Raw genomic sequence first — 15,374 nt, forward strand, 5'->3', positions numbered from 1 at the left:
ACGCCTTCTTTTGTGCGTACACAACGTTTATAAATGAGGCCCCAGGTCATCTGGCGCAGCACCCCATCACTCTCCTTCTTGGTCAAATAGCCCTTACACAGCCTGCAGTTGTGTTTGGGGTCATTATCCTGTTGAAAAATAAATGATGTTCCAACTAAAACCGGGTGGAATAGCATGCCGCTGCAAGATGCTGTGGTATCCATGCTGGTTCAGTATGCCTTCAATTTGGAATAAATCCCCAACAGTGTCACCAGCAAAGCACCCCCACACCATCACACCTCCTCCTCCGTGCTTCGTGGTGGGAACCAGGCATGTAGAGTCCATCCGTTCACCTTCTCTGCGTCGCACAAAGAGTCAAATTTGGACTCCTCAGATCAAAGCACAGATTTCCACTGGTGTAATGTCCATTCCTTGTTTATTTAGCTAAAACAAGTGTCTTCTGCTTGTTGCCTTTCTTTAGCAGCGGTTACCTAGCAGATATTCTAGCATGAAGGCCTGATTCATACATTTTCTACATTATTGTAGAGATGTGTCTGCTGCAAGAACTCTGTGTGCCATTGACCTGCTCTCTAATCTGAGCTGCTGTTAACCTGCCATTTCTGAGGCTGGTGACTCGGATGAACTTATCCTCCACAGCAAAGGTGACTCTTGGTCTTCCTTTCCTGGGGCGGTCCACATGTGAGCCAGTTTCTTTGTAGCGCTTGATGGTTTTTGTGACTTCACTTGGAACACTTTCAAAGTTTTCCCAATTTTGAAAACTGTAAGCAAGTGGGAGTGATGGCCACTCGTTTATCTGTACTTAGCTGCTTTTTTTCTTGCCTTAACCTCCTGAGACCCGGCCCAGTCATTTATGTCCTCTATAATGGACATTTTGTTTACCTGTATATTTCTAAGGAATTAAGAGATACCTTTCCAAATCCTACTCTACACTGTAGAGGACATCCTGGGCTTTCCAGTGATGTGTCATTTGATGAGTTTGCATGCTGGGAACTTAAAGTTTTACCTCTACCAAGATGGCTTCCATACCATTTACCTTTTTTTATGGAAAGGTGAAAGGCAAGTCAAAAAGTCTGTATCTATTCATTTTTTTACCATAATAATTATATATATTCTTGGTCATAAACATGTTGGGAACAATATTTTTAGATCTAAAAACAGTTTCATGGTTGCTGTTTTAAAATAGCAGGCATTTAATGAATGTCCACTGTAGAGGACACCGGGACCATTTTAATGTATTTAATGGCTGCACATTATTTTAGGAGAAAGAAGTGAAGCTGAGAGGATTCTGTACCAGATAGTTGAGGAAGATTCAGATTTGGAGCTTCAGGATGATGAAAAGGATGAGGAGGATGAGGTTCAGGAAAAAATAACTTGTTTTTTTAATTAACTAGATTTTTTTTTGTGTTTTTTAAACAACCATCATAACATGTTTACACCTGTGCTAGCAGGGCGCCCTGCCTATCAAGATGACCCCAAAGTTTGTGAATACTGGTGTCCAATCCTGTACTTTTCACAGTACATTGATAACATTTTCGAAGATCTGTTTTTGATCTAGTTGTGTTCCAACTACCGGGGAATCACACTCCTCAGCCTCCCTGGGAAAGTCTATTCCAGGGTACTGGAGAAGAGAGTCCGTCCTATAGTCGAACCTCAGATCCAGGAACAACAGTTAAGTTTCCGTCCTGGTCGTGTAACAGTGGACCAGCTCGACACCCTATCCAGGGTGCTGGAGGGATTGCGGGAGTTCGCTCATCCAGTCCATATGTGTTTTGTGGATTTGGAGAAGGCATTTGACCGCGTCCCCCGTATCCTGTGGAGGGTGCTATGGGATTATGGGGTCCGGGGAGCATCACTGAGGGGTGTCCGGTCTCTGCATGACCGGAGCAAGAGCTTGGTTAGCATAGCCGGCAGTAAGTCAAACCTGTTCCCGGTCCACGTTGGACTCTGGCAGGGGTGCTCTTTATCATAGTTCTGTTCATAGTTTTATGGACAGAATTTCTAGGGCACAGGCAGGTGCCGTTGGGGGTCTGGTTTGGGGACCACAGGATATCATCTCTGCTCTATGCAGATTTGGCTTCATTAAGCCGGGACCTCCAGCGTGCATTGGTGTGGTTTGTGGCAGAGTGTGAAGCGGCTGGGATGAGGGTCAGCACATCTAAATCTGAGGCCATGGTTCTCGACCAAAGAAAGGTAGTTTGCCATCTCTAGGTGGGTAGAGTGTCCCTGCCCCAGGTGGAGAAGTTTAAATATCTTGGGGTCTTGTCCATTAGCAGGGGAAGACAGGAGCGTGAGATTGACAGGCGGATCGGAGCAGCGTCCGTAGTTATGTGGTTACTGTTCCGGTCCGTTGTGGTGAGGAGAGAGCTTAGCCAATAAGCAAAGCTCTCAATTTACCGGCCAATCTTTCTCTGCAGCAGATGGTCCAACAAGTGACAAAAGAGTGATGCAGAATTTTATTGTTTTAGAACAAAATTTAATGTTTTTTGGGTGAATATCACTCTAAAGATTTAATCTGCTCCTTTTTTCTGATTTACCTAATTAAGTTCTACTTTCACAGAAATATTGTTATGTTGTCCTCTACAGTGGACATGTTGGGAAATTAAAATAAAAAATATTTAAAAAAAAAATAAAATTGTAAGGTGTTTTTTTAGGCCTAAATAGATAGGAAATCACACAAAAACAAAAATTGGAAGACACTTTTTTTCCTCGGTTCTCAGGAGGATAATACAAATTCTAACAGTCTATTCAGTAGGACTATCAGTTGTGTATCCACTTGACTTCTGAACAACACAACTGATGGTCCCAACCCCATTTATAAGGGACGAAATCACACTTATTAACCCTGACAGGGCACACCTGTGAAGTGAAAAACTTTTCAGGTGACTACCTTTTGAAGCTCATCAAGAAAATGCCAAGAGTGTGCAAAGCAGTAATAAAATCAAAAGGTAAGTAAGGAAACAATAAATAAATCAAATACATTTTTTTCTTTTGTTTATTTGATTTATTTAAATCTTGCGTGTTCCTTTTTTCATTTCAAGGTAATTGTGTCAGCATTTCCATCGCTTTTTCTTAATAGATTTTTAAAAATACAGCAATCCAAAGTGAAACTTTATTAGCTGACACCTAGAATCTATAACTTATTTAGGATTTGCATAACTCGACTTAATTAACAGATAAGCACAGACTAAACTTTTGCAATGTACAGTATTTTTATTGCTGATGAATGCATGCTGATGAAATGAAAAGGATGTTTGTGCATTTTTAACTCAGGTAAGCAAACCTGTAACTGAAATGTAATGTGTGCAACCTGACACTTGCATTTCCATATCTATGACCACCGAAATTACAAAAATTGTTTCTTGAATAAGGTTATGTGTACTGCATATATGTTAAAATCAGAAAAGCTATAAGGAATTATTGGATTTAATTGTTTTTAAATAAAAATATATTTCTTTGCGCCATTTTGGATTTTTTAAATGACTCCTTCTCCATATTACGACGGAGTATTAGGGCCACCAAAAAAAAAAAATTAGCATATAATTCCTCCAGCAAATCAGAAAAATATTATATCTTAAAAAATAGTAATTTTTCTTTTGCCCTTTTTTGTGATTAGGTAGTCAGAAGATTTGGACATGGCTAAAGGGTGACACCGTCTGACAGACTTCAGTATTAATGATAATATTCCATTTGGCTGATGTTCCTGCAGTCCCCTGCTGTGTCCACTAGATGGCACTGACAGGGTGCAAAGAACTCATGTAAATCTGTCCAATAAGTAAAAAAAAACAATTTGAGGTTTTTAAAAGTTGCTTAAGATAACTGCTTTTGAAATGTTTTTTTTTTCAAAATGACCGCTTTGTTTTAATTTTACTAACAAAATCATATTTAATTGTTGACAAAGGGACTAAATTATTTCTGTTTATATTTTTATTTATAGGCACATAAAAAAACAGCAAAATTGAACTAAGACACCACTGCAAGCTCTGACTATGATCAAATGACTATGATCTGTATTCCATCCAAACTCAGTTTGTACATCTCCACGTGGCTGCATTTTGTGTACAATACTTTTAGGTTTATATGGTGAACTCATGGCTAATGTGAAGAAACCCTTAAGGGTTTGTGATGCCTCATCCATCTGGTCTCTTAAAGATGAAAGAAAGGACCTCGACTGCTGTTGTGTCCTTGCAGTAAGAGATTTGCTGTGTGTGTGTTTGTGTGCACACAACAAGGATGTTGGTGTACCCTGTGCGGTTATTACTTTTCTTTCTTTTCTGAGTCCATACTTGAATGGCTCTTATTTTCCTGATGGCACTTTAGGAAATGACAACTTGTGGGCTATACAAAGCAATTACATCTCCTGTGTCGGGACCCAAAAGAAATCTAGTATTATTAATAATGAAAAGAGGCTGGGAGGCACTTTCATATAGCAGATGTGACACTCCAGGAATAGCTCTCTGCCACCTTTGTTTTACTGACAACAAGAACCCTTTAACAGCTAACTGCAGCTGTAATGATTGATATATTATTTACACAGGTTAGAAATGCATCTGTTTTGCACGAAGCATTCTAACAGACATAAGACTTATGGGTAGATTGGCCTAAATGCTGGTGGTTACATTTGATGTGTAAATTGGTGTCATAGATTAAGGAGTTGAAATAAAAGTGTAAACAAATATTTCAGCTAAGCAGCTGCGCTCTCACACACAGTTATTTCGGTGGACTTAGCCCCACAAGCAACCATTTACTCTCCATTTTAATATGCAGCACCTGCTGGCAAATTCCACTTTAATTTGATTACAGCACTGAATGAAGGGATGGAACTCTTCCTCCTTAGAGAGTCAGGACTCTTCTTTTGAAAGGATATTAGACAGAAACCAGATAAAGTAAAAAAAACAAAAAACATGTAAAACAGAAAGAAAAGAAAATATAGGAGGGGTATAGCAACATCAGCTGTTCTTGATGGTATTTCTGGTTACTTTAAAGAATGCACTCTTCAGAAAAAAGCCAGGATTTAGAGATAAACTCGGAATTCTGAGAAAAAAGTCAAAATTCTGAATTTAAAGGCAGAATTTTCCATTGGCCTATTTTTCGTCTCCAGAAACAAACGAAAGACCTTTATGAAAGAACAGAAATAGATGGGTTTGGCAGTATTAAAATTACAGTAAAATTATAAATTCAAATAAAAAGGATTGACAGCAGTCAAATATTTAAAGAGAAAGCTGTGTTTGTGGTGTTTTAATATGTTCTTGAAGAATTTCTCAGATGATTGAGGAGATATCTGATAAATGTTAAGCTCAAAATTACGTTTTTGTGTATTTCTGTGTTCAAATTGTTGTGAATCCGGAGCAGATGGAAAAATTCCATTCGAAAAATGGAACTCAACATTTGGCAGGCCACAAACTTCATGCTCCACTCTATTCTGATGCATCCACTTGCAGATGACTACATCCATATTCGTCTTTGTTTTCCTCATTGAAGCTGGTTTGGCTCAAAACACTACAACTGGCTAGTTCTAATATTTCTCACCATTTTTGTTGCCCCGGAAATGTTAGTTTGGGTGTTAGGGGCTAAACAGAGAACTCTCAACACCAGGGAGGGGACAAGTGGTCCCGCCCACAACTTGGAGACAAATTTTTAATGAGCTACTGCTGCTCTGGAGAATCTATGTCGTAGAAAACAACAAAAGTTCTTTTCGATTTTGGCTAAAAACTGAATAATCATAATTAAAACACCACTGGGAACGTTTTTACATTGTATCAAATGACTGCAACTTTAAATGAAAAATGGATCCTATTTTGGTTGGAAAAGCACAGAAACTGATTTTATGTTTTAAAATTTTAATTTTTCTCTTTTAATATTTTTTTTGTAACTGTTTCAGTAGAAAACTCTGGAGTTTGAATAAAAAAATAAATATCCATCCACTAAATTAATAATGCTTTTATTTTGGGGAAAATATGTACTTGAGAGCATTTCCTAAGAAAGTCTTTAATTTTGTTTTTATTATCTGAAGAGTCCCCTGGAGTGCTTTTGAGTACCACTGTTTGAGAACCACTGTATTCAATAAGGCGTGGCTGCAATCAAACCCATTTGAAAGCATGTGAAGTTTGCTCCTTCATCACCACAAGGGGGCTTCATCGTCCCCCTCTTGTTCTCGTTGATCTCCCCCCTCTCTCTCTGCTCAGTCTCCTCTCCTTCAGCGGCTACATCTCTCAGTCGCGCTGCTGTGGGAGCGTTCATCGGGCGGATGAGGCAGTGCAGCTCCGAGCATCCTCCACCCTCTGCTCTCCACCTGTGCAGCAGGACAGCGCTGATGGAGCAGACCTTATTTCACCTGGAGTAAATTTCTGCGCCACTCCTACATTTTTTCTCTCTCTTCTGGATTCTGAATCTCCCATCATTTCCACCTCCACATCGGGCAGCTGAAGTTGAGACGATGCCTCCGCTCGGCATATGGGATTTGTAATAGCCTCACATGCGAGGTTGATACATCATCTGTGATTGAACCCCCCACCACCCCCTCTCCTCTTCTAAAGTGGATGAAACATGGACTAATTAGTTAGAAATACAGCCACCATGGGAATATTCCAGCTATTTCTGGTTCTTTGCATATTTTTCGCCTCCTCAGGTAGGACACAACTCTGTTAGCCTTTAAGAAAACAAATTTAAGTACATTTATTTTAATCCAAATTCATTTCCGTTGCAAACAGGACTATTTCACCTGCTTTTACAAGTGCTGTGATTGTAATGATGGTGTTTGAAATAAGTTGTAGGATTCGGGGTTGACCCTGCCCTGCGCATCAGCGTATTCGATGAACTCAGGCTTGGAGATGGCTTTGATGGACTCACTCAGGTCCAGGGCTTCCACAGCGAGACTAGAGCTTTCCACTTCCAAGGTACTGAAACACACGACTCTGTTTGAAGGCGAAATGTGATCACGAGGCCTGCTTTAGAAGAAGCGTTAAACATTTTCTTTCAGCTGTAAAGCCTTGATGAAGATCCTCCACCAATGACTGATAAAGACTTTCAGATGGTTCAGTGATCACATACGTTAGCCCAAATGCTCTGATCATTTTTGTTTCCCTTTTGTTTTTATTACACTCTGCAGCATCTTTACCAGTGATACAAAGCTTTCCAGTGGTTTTCCTTTGTAATTGAAAAACGGCTTAGAGGGCTTTCTGCATGTTTGAACACTAAGTAAAATAGTGGGAGACCTAGTTTATCAAAAGAGCAGGGATGCTGGGATTTCCTAGTCTTTGGGTCATGTGAATTTCAACAAGCGTGAATTTTACTTTATTTTGAAGGTGTAGGCTTTGTTTTTGAGTAAATTTGTTGTGTTATCTGTGCTATTTACCATCATATTATCTAATAAGAAAAAAATGTTTTTTTTATTTACATACAAAAATAACAATGTTGGTTGATGGATGGGAAATTACACAAATAATGTCTCAAATGGAACATTTTTTCCCAAAGCATAACAACTAAGGAGAGAAAGATGTGACTTTTCTTCCCACTTGCTTAGCTGAAATCTTCCAATTTTTGTTCACAACCGCTGAGGATGCATCGCTTCTGCACAGAGTAGCAACTCCAGCATCTTTGTGGATGCGGGACATTTGATGTCTGAGTGGATGGAAGGAGGTATATTACATGGAAAGAGTTAGCGACGGGGTCGAACAAAGATCCTTGTAAAAAGAATCGCTTATTGCTTTTGTCACAAAGCAACACTTGCTCTCATTTTCCGGCATTACTTTTTCTGAGTACGTTCAGTCACCCGGGCTGGGAAGGCGGCAGGTTATTTATGGCAGAGCTCGCCTCCATCCTTCATTTGGGATGTCTGTGTTAAGTCAGTGATGATGGGTGAGGGGTAGGCAGACGGAGGTGCACCGGTAAAGCAGAGATGGCTAGTTTGTTATCAGAAACAGACAGGGAGAGGCCCGTTCAGGAGATATGCAGAAATGAGTGAAGGAGAAAGAGCGAAGGGAGTGAGGCGTGTGCCAGCTGTTTGATAGACTGCGTTGATGCACACAGATGCATGGCTGGTTGGGACCAGCAGACAGGCCCACAGTGAAATTCTGATGCTCATTAGATAGCGGGCAAAACGTATCCATAGGTATCCCCTTCACTTCCCCTGCCTAGAAGGGGAGGCAGTTTTTTCTAGGAGGATACTAGAAACAGTGGTGGAAATGGAGAAAAACGAGGAATTGCCTCCCTGTGTGCTGATTTCTTCGTATTCCCCCTCTACTTAAGTAGGTTTTTCTGTGTTTCTGAGCAAGAAAGAGGCAAATAATAAACAGTGGGGGGATTTCTGTTTAGCAGGCCCCTGCTGATGCTTTTGAAGGTAGCTGTCGGAGCTACATTGGACGGCATAGGGAGAAGTGAACCTCTGGGAAAGCCTTGGTGGTGATGGAGAAATGCCTCCAGGCTTCTCCTCTCATGTCTTGATGCTAAATGAGATTTAGCCCCACAATGAAATTATGGCGTCATTAGCACTTTAATATCCAGACATCCAGATATTGCTCTGGATAAACAAAAAAACAAAATAAGAAGAAGTGGCCACACCCAGAAGCACTCCCTTCCCCCCACACATTTACAGTGAACCTCTCCACCTCTCTTGGTTTGAGTGGATGAATCCAACTCATTTGGAGCGTAAGCAGCAAAATGTAGAAGGATCCTTTCCCCTACAGCGCAGGACTCTTCAGTAATTGTATCTTCCTGTGCAGATGGGGGCGTCTTGTTTGTTTTACTTGAAAGATTTAAGCATCACCACTAAGGCTTTTTGTTATTGCTCCAGTGATAAAGTACAGAACTGCAGTCACAGCCAAATGCAATAGATTGACAAGCAGCCGTGTTCTATTGTTGTGCATCAGTGTGAAAAAGGTAAGGCAGAATCTGGCAGGCATGTAAAATGTGCTGAATTCGTCTTACGTTACAGATGCGCTTCTATCCTATACATACCTGCTGCTGCAGAGTAATACAGTTGATGAATGAATCATCGGGGAATAATTTGGTTCTTAAACCGCTGAGCTCATAATGTAGCCAATTTCTAGGAATGCAGTTTCTGCACTTCATTGGATTCTGCTGAGCCCATTGACATGGGCCACTGTACAAACCACTCACTCAAAGAACAGAAGATTGAAGACATAAGTAAGGCACGGTGTCAAACCACCTGACAGGATCCACAGAGCATTTTTCAGCTTTTTTTTAAAGCAAAAAACCGCAAAATCTGTGTTATTCTGCTTCAAATCACATTTTGAACTTTTACATGATAATATAAATAGACCAAGGATAGCTTCACATGGTTGTTGCTGATTCTTTGTTTCAAAGTTACCATATTTTTAGGAGTGTACGTTAATTTTTTTTTGCATAGTTAGGCCAAGGGTGCGACTTTTACTAATGTGTAACTTTTGAGTGAAAAACAAAATAGCAACAACCACTAGAGGGCACTGTAGGTGTGTGTATCAGCATTTGCTACTGACTGCACCACAGAAGAGGAAGTGCTGCTCAGTCTTACGCTACGTACTCACCACATTTAAGAAAGCGCTGATAAAGAATTCTTTAAGGCGCTTTTAGCATTCGGTGTTCACACTGGACTGTTGCTAACCGATACTAGCACATGTACTCACAGTTGGAAGAGGTTTGGTGCAAAATTGCTCCAGGCTATTTTGTTTCGCATGTCTATTCTGACATTCGAAAGACTTTGTGTCATAAAATCCTGATCCGCAATTGATAATGTCTCCTTCATAATCGGTTTTTAACTGGTTGCCACTTCCATGTTTTGGAAAGGATGCTACTCATGTCACTTGCTGAACTTGAAGGTCAAAGTTCAGCTGTTTGGCCTTCAAGCAGTCGAAAGTTCAACTTATTGAACTTGCAGCGCATGTTCAACCATCCCCCAATTTGAACGTAGAGTCTGACAACGGACTCAAAAATTTGCATAGCTACGCATAAATGCAAGTCTTTTGAATGCAAAAGCCTGAAAAGCGTGTCTGCGCATTTACATTTACACATTTACACATTTACACTTGTCTTTCAAAGCGGTCACTCGAACGCCAGTTGCCGAGGCCCGTTGTGTAATTTGAACGCACAGCATTACGTCGGCTTGGCGAAACTGTTCCAAAGCGGAAGATGAAGAATTTTAACAGAGTTAGTGATTTAAAGTGATGTACAGAATTTAGTTGACTTGTTTTCTTTATGCTATGGTTTTCTGAACAATTGTTTGTGATGCACTAATATACAATGTTTTATGAAGCTAAAAAAGCATCAACGTGTGAAGCATGCAGATGTTTCCTCATAATTATGATTAATTATATTTCCATTATTTTGATTGGTCTTTCAAGATTAAATAAATGTTCTTTTTTGACCCCGTATTTTGTCAAAATAAATGTGTCCTCTTATACTATGGGATGTTAATTGGTCTGAGAAGAATATTCTTTTTCACTTGGTATGGAGAAAAGAACTTTAGCTACTGAATTTCCAACATCTATCTTGTCATGCAAATTTCTTCTGACTTTCTGTCTAAAACAAGACTTATTTAGTAAATACCAGCCCACACTTACGACTCAAACCCTGTCATTTTCTAATGTTGCTTTTTGTTGTTTATGTTTAAACAATTGTTTGAACAAAATTTAAATTTCCTCTTAAAGATTTTTTTAATCAAATTGACTTGAAATGGATATCCATGAAAACGTGTCAAAGTAAATCACATCCCTTAGTGTTTTAATGTGGGGGTATGGCATTTCATTAGAACTTCAAGACACCAAAATCTGAGGAAAAGAGAATAATTAGCCTCACTTTTCCATTGAGAACAATTTATTTTTTTGGAAAAATGTCAGCATATTAGAAATTTGAGGGTTAAAAATGTTAAAATGGATAAATGAAAATCTTTCCAAACACATTATCATATATCAAATATCCCAGAAAGACAGAGCTTCACTGATTGAGATTGTGGTCTAGGTCAGAGGTTGTCCAAACAGTGTATAAAAAATGTATATAACAGCATAACAATTAATTAATGCTAGTCAATTTGTGGTTTATTAAAACTATCCTGAAGCCTATAGATATCTGTTATTTCTTTAAGAGATAAGAGAGGGAGGGTAGATAACATCCTCTCATTTAAGTAGAAAAATTAAACACACATATTTAATCTGGAAATGCTGCATATTTTCATAATTTCATTTCAGATAAATGCATTGATGTGTTTGTAAGCATGAATGAGAATTTATAGGAAAGTTTGTTAAATTGTGTTAGACTTAATATGAGGTTTCTTGATGATTAAATTCCATTTTTTTTTCATTTTTTATTTCAATCCACAATGAAGATAATCTTTCCCTCCATTTTCTATAAGCACTTCATCCCGTTCAGGGTCAGTTGGTTTAGAATTCTGTGGCAGCTGTCATCCGTGTGGGGAGGGGGGAGGTATGCTTATCGGCAGTCAATCTCAGATTTACTCCGTGTTGCTATTTTTTAAAGTTATTTTTTAAACCAATAAATAAGAAATGATCGTGTTTATATGTATGATTTTTAGCATTCCTTGAAGAAATTTTACTTTTTTTTTGTAAATTAAAGAATCTACGTAAAGACCTGTTAATAATTTACAGTTTTATAATCCAGTAGCTGTAATTTTTTTGTATTTTGCTCAATTTGGCAAATTTGTTACTCATTCTTTCAATCTAGTGAATAAAGTCATACCCATCTCCCTCAGGTTGTAATATTCTGTTTTCGGAAAAAGAAAAATCCCATGGTTCACACAGGAGCAGTAGAAACCATGGAGAAAAAGAGGTTTCTGTCCCTTCAGGGCTGTTATCCAGCTGGATGGCGGGAAGGCTGTCATTAGCTCTGTATATGTGTGGACATCAGACAAGCGGTCACTGACAATGCGATCTGAACAATGTGGAGGAATTGCTGGCAAAAGCAGTCCTGGAGGTGCCCTTGTCCCAGATTTCCATTTTCTCCCAGAAGACAGTGGAGAGAAGCCTCCCTAGAGTTAAAGTGCAGCTTTCAGAACGTTTTCTGCGTTGATGCCGGCTGGAATTGTTTACCTCAGTTCTATGTCAGTTCAATAAACAGCGCATGTTTTTTTCTTTTTGCATTAAATAAAATAAGATAAAAATCTGTTCAGATTACAATGTTTGCAATCTTGGATTGCAATAACATTACCAATAGCTGCATGCTTTTCTATTGGGACTGTTGGAAATGTATTTTCTTTAAAAACACAAACCTGCTGTCTGAGCTCTCACATTGTGACATCATAAAGTAAGGAACAGCCCCTTCAAGAATCTGCACCGCCAGCACCCCACAGCCCCCCCCCCCCCCCCCCACACACACACACACACTTTTTCCACAGAGCTGGCAGTGATCTGCAATAACTCTTTTTATCTTATACACACAATATGCACATCCATCTTTGCAAAAGTTTGGATATTGTTTGTTTGTGGGCGAGACGGAGACGCTCTGCCGAGACTGGCTCTAGGGTTACGGCATGAAAGGGGCGTCACCCGCACGGAGAGAAAGGCGTTGCCTCAGAGATCCAGTTGCCCTACTTCTAAATAGGGAAATGAATTGTGAAAAAAAAAATTCATTAAAAACAGTTCTATAGTGTGCAGAAGGTAATATATTATCACATATATGGAAACAGTGTACTCTGAAAGATTTAAGAATAGCATGAAATAGGCCCCTTAAGTCATTTTCAATATAAAACACAGATCCTCAACATAAATCTTCTTTATACGCTGGATTTGGTTTTCTAGTTAATACAGTTAGTAAAGTAAACCAAAATGTGAAAAACCCTCTGCCATTTTAACGGGACATAATTTTAGAAACACCGTTTCTTCTTTTTTTTTTTGTTAAACCCTTTATCATTGTTGTTCTTGGAAAATTATTAAAATTATTACAGGGATGAGCGTTTCTAAGTTATTTTATTTAAAAGGGTGACCCATGTAGATTTGAGTAACTTGCTGCTTTTGTTAGGTTGACAAGCATTTGACCAGGGGCTGCTTAAACACATAATACACTATTAAAAAACACTAAAACAAATAAAACACTATGTAGATATGTTCACAATGCTTGTGGCAACATGCGTGGCTACTTCCAATTAAGTCTATTCATATTTCAAGGAAGACTCCTGGATTTATCTGTAAATAATATTTTTTTTAAATTGAAAACTTTCTCCATTTCTTCAATGGCTCCTGCTAAAGATATGGTTTTTATTGACTTCATCAGCTTGGGGCTTTTAATTTAGCGGTGGGAGTAGACACTTTAATGCTACATTTACAGCGGGCTTGGAAACACGTGTTCAAATGACCACTTCCAGTGAAAAGTCCGTGTAAACACGAGTCAATGCACATTCTGATAAATGGATTCCACACTCAAAACTCTCGTTTTTACTTTTAGCTACGCACTTTCTGATGACTGTTGTGAGGCTCTTTGTACAAAATGCGCGGCCATTGAACGTGCATTGAAAGTTAAACCAGGTCAAACTTTGACCAATCAGAGACTTGGAGAGATTTGGTAGAGATGTAAAGATGGCGTCCCCTTTATTCAAAGAGGTTCCATTCATTTAAAAACTGATGATGGAGGAGGAATTAATAGTTACGTTTTGTGTCCGGCCGGAATTGTGTGACACCAAGTCTTTTGTATTAGAGAATAGAGCTGTGAAAGAAGATTTGCACTGCTTCAACATTTTGCATCAGGCTTCCTCCATCTGTAGATGGTGGATATGTGCTAGTAAACATTAGAAAAACAAGACAACCAAGAAGAAGCCCCACCCTGCTTGTCCAGTGAATATCCTGCACGTTCAAAAACACAGGTTTATTTTGTTCTTGAGCGCATGTCACACGCCCGCTGTGAACGTAGCTCAACAGTTTTTTTTTTTTTTTTTTTTTTTTGATGGAAAAGGAAAGAGGGGAAGAAGAGAGAGGGACGTTAGAGAGAGGGGGGGTAGGAGGGTGATAATATGAGGGGAAGGGGGGTAAGACCATGAAGCAGCATAAAGCAACAAGTTTACTGGTTGTTAATCATTATGGTAAGGTTCAAATGTAGTTCAAAAAGGGCGGGGCCTATCCACACACACACTCAAATGTTATAAACACACCTGCTAGCTGCAAAAATGTCCACCTGTCGACATGTACACAAAACAGATAGTGTTCACACGCATACTTATGCCTTAAAACCAACTAGTGTGAAATATTTCAGTCATTCAATCATGCAAACTGTTAGTGCAAAGGTGAGCTAACACCAGTGCTCAGGTGAGTGTTTATGTTCTTCTAAAATGGATGGTGGAACGTGACAAGAAGGAGGGTGAGTGCCCAGCCATCCCCACCCCAAGACCCCCACCGCAGCAGCAGCGGCAGCCGAAATCCCCCCAACGCCACACAGGAACCGGCAGGGAACAACCGCCGTCCGGGCGACCAAGCCCGCCACCCAGGCCAGGGCCAGCAGGACCGCCGCAAGGCCCCCAGAGCCAGAGAGCAGGGAGGCACGGAGGGAAAGGGAGCGCCGCCCCAGCCCAACCAGGAGAGCAGCCCCCCCGCCGCGCCGGGAGCGCCCAACGCAGGGCCCCACCGGAGAAGGACGCCCACAGCCCCAGACGAGCACCCCACCACCACCCAGGAGTTCCGGGCATCCCCCCGCCCCCACCCCAGGTACGAGCCAGGACCCCCAAGGGAGACCCGCTCCGCACTCCAGGCAGCCATCCGCCCGGCCCACGGTTGGTCCAGGGAGGAGCAAGGCAGGGGCCCGCCGCCCCCGCCCAGGAGGGGGGAACCCCGGGGAAAAAAGAGGGCCCACAAGGGGTGTTATAAATATGGCCTGGACAGGCTCGGCCATGTTGGAATTTTGGCGGGGCCCAGCGCTCAGGGGCAAGGACCAGGACCCACCCCCCAGGGACACGAACACCCCCGGCTCAGGTGTAATATGAACCCCCCCACCATGCGGAGAGAGCACCGCCGGGCCCAGGGAGCAAGCACCCAAGGGACATGGCCGCCATCGCCAAGGGGCCCGCACCCCCCACCAGGGAAGGGGTAGGGGACAGATGGACCCAGGTCCCACCTTCCTTGCAAAATGTGTGTGCGTGTATGTGTGTTTGAAAGGGTGTGTGTGTGCATGTGTGTGTGTTTATGTTGGAATGTATATATTGAAGGGGGAGGGGTGTGTGTACTAAGGGGGGTGCAGGAAAATTGGCGGGTAGGGCACTAAGGGGACATCTCCTGATTACTCACAGTGACGTCCCCTCACCCTCCCCACCAAGCTCAACAGTTCTTAATGCACTATGACAATAGCAGAAAAATATAAAAGTTGTGGTGTTGATAACTAAGAGTATTTTTTATCTTTGCTGGGGAAAATTTGAATTAATTTGCTTCCATTCATGATTGACTTAGTTT

General features: G+C 40.8%; 1 protein-coding gene across 1 annotated transcript in view; it reads left to right on the plus strand.

Moving 5' to 3' along the window:
* Window positions 1–6,182: 6,182 nt before the first annotated feature.
* The window catches only part of nell2a (neural EGFL like 2a), a 96,299-nt gene continuing 87,107 nt past the window's right edge, over window positions 6,183–15,374 (plus strand). The window contains exons 1-2 of the mRNA XM_004069509.5: window positions 6,183–6,625; window positions 6,765–6,893. Coding sequence (XP_004069557.1) covers window positions 6,574–6,625; window positions 6,765–6,893 — 181 coding nt within the window. The 5' untranslated portion in view covers window positions 6,183–6,573. The remainder of the gene's footprint in view (window positions 6,626–6,764; window positions 6,894–15,374) is intronic.

The sequence above is a fragment of the Oryzias latipes genome, chromosome 6 (genome assembly GCF_053564925.1).
Source record: "Oryzias latipes strain Hd-rR chromosome 6, Olatipes_Hd-rR_3.1".
Classification (NCBI taxonomy): domain Eukaryota; kingdom Metazoa; phylum Chordata; class Actinopteri; order Beloniformes; family Adrianichthyidae; genus Oryzias; species Oryzias latipes.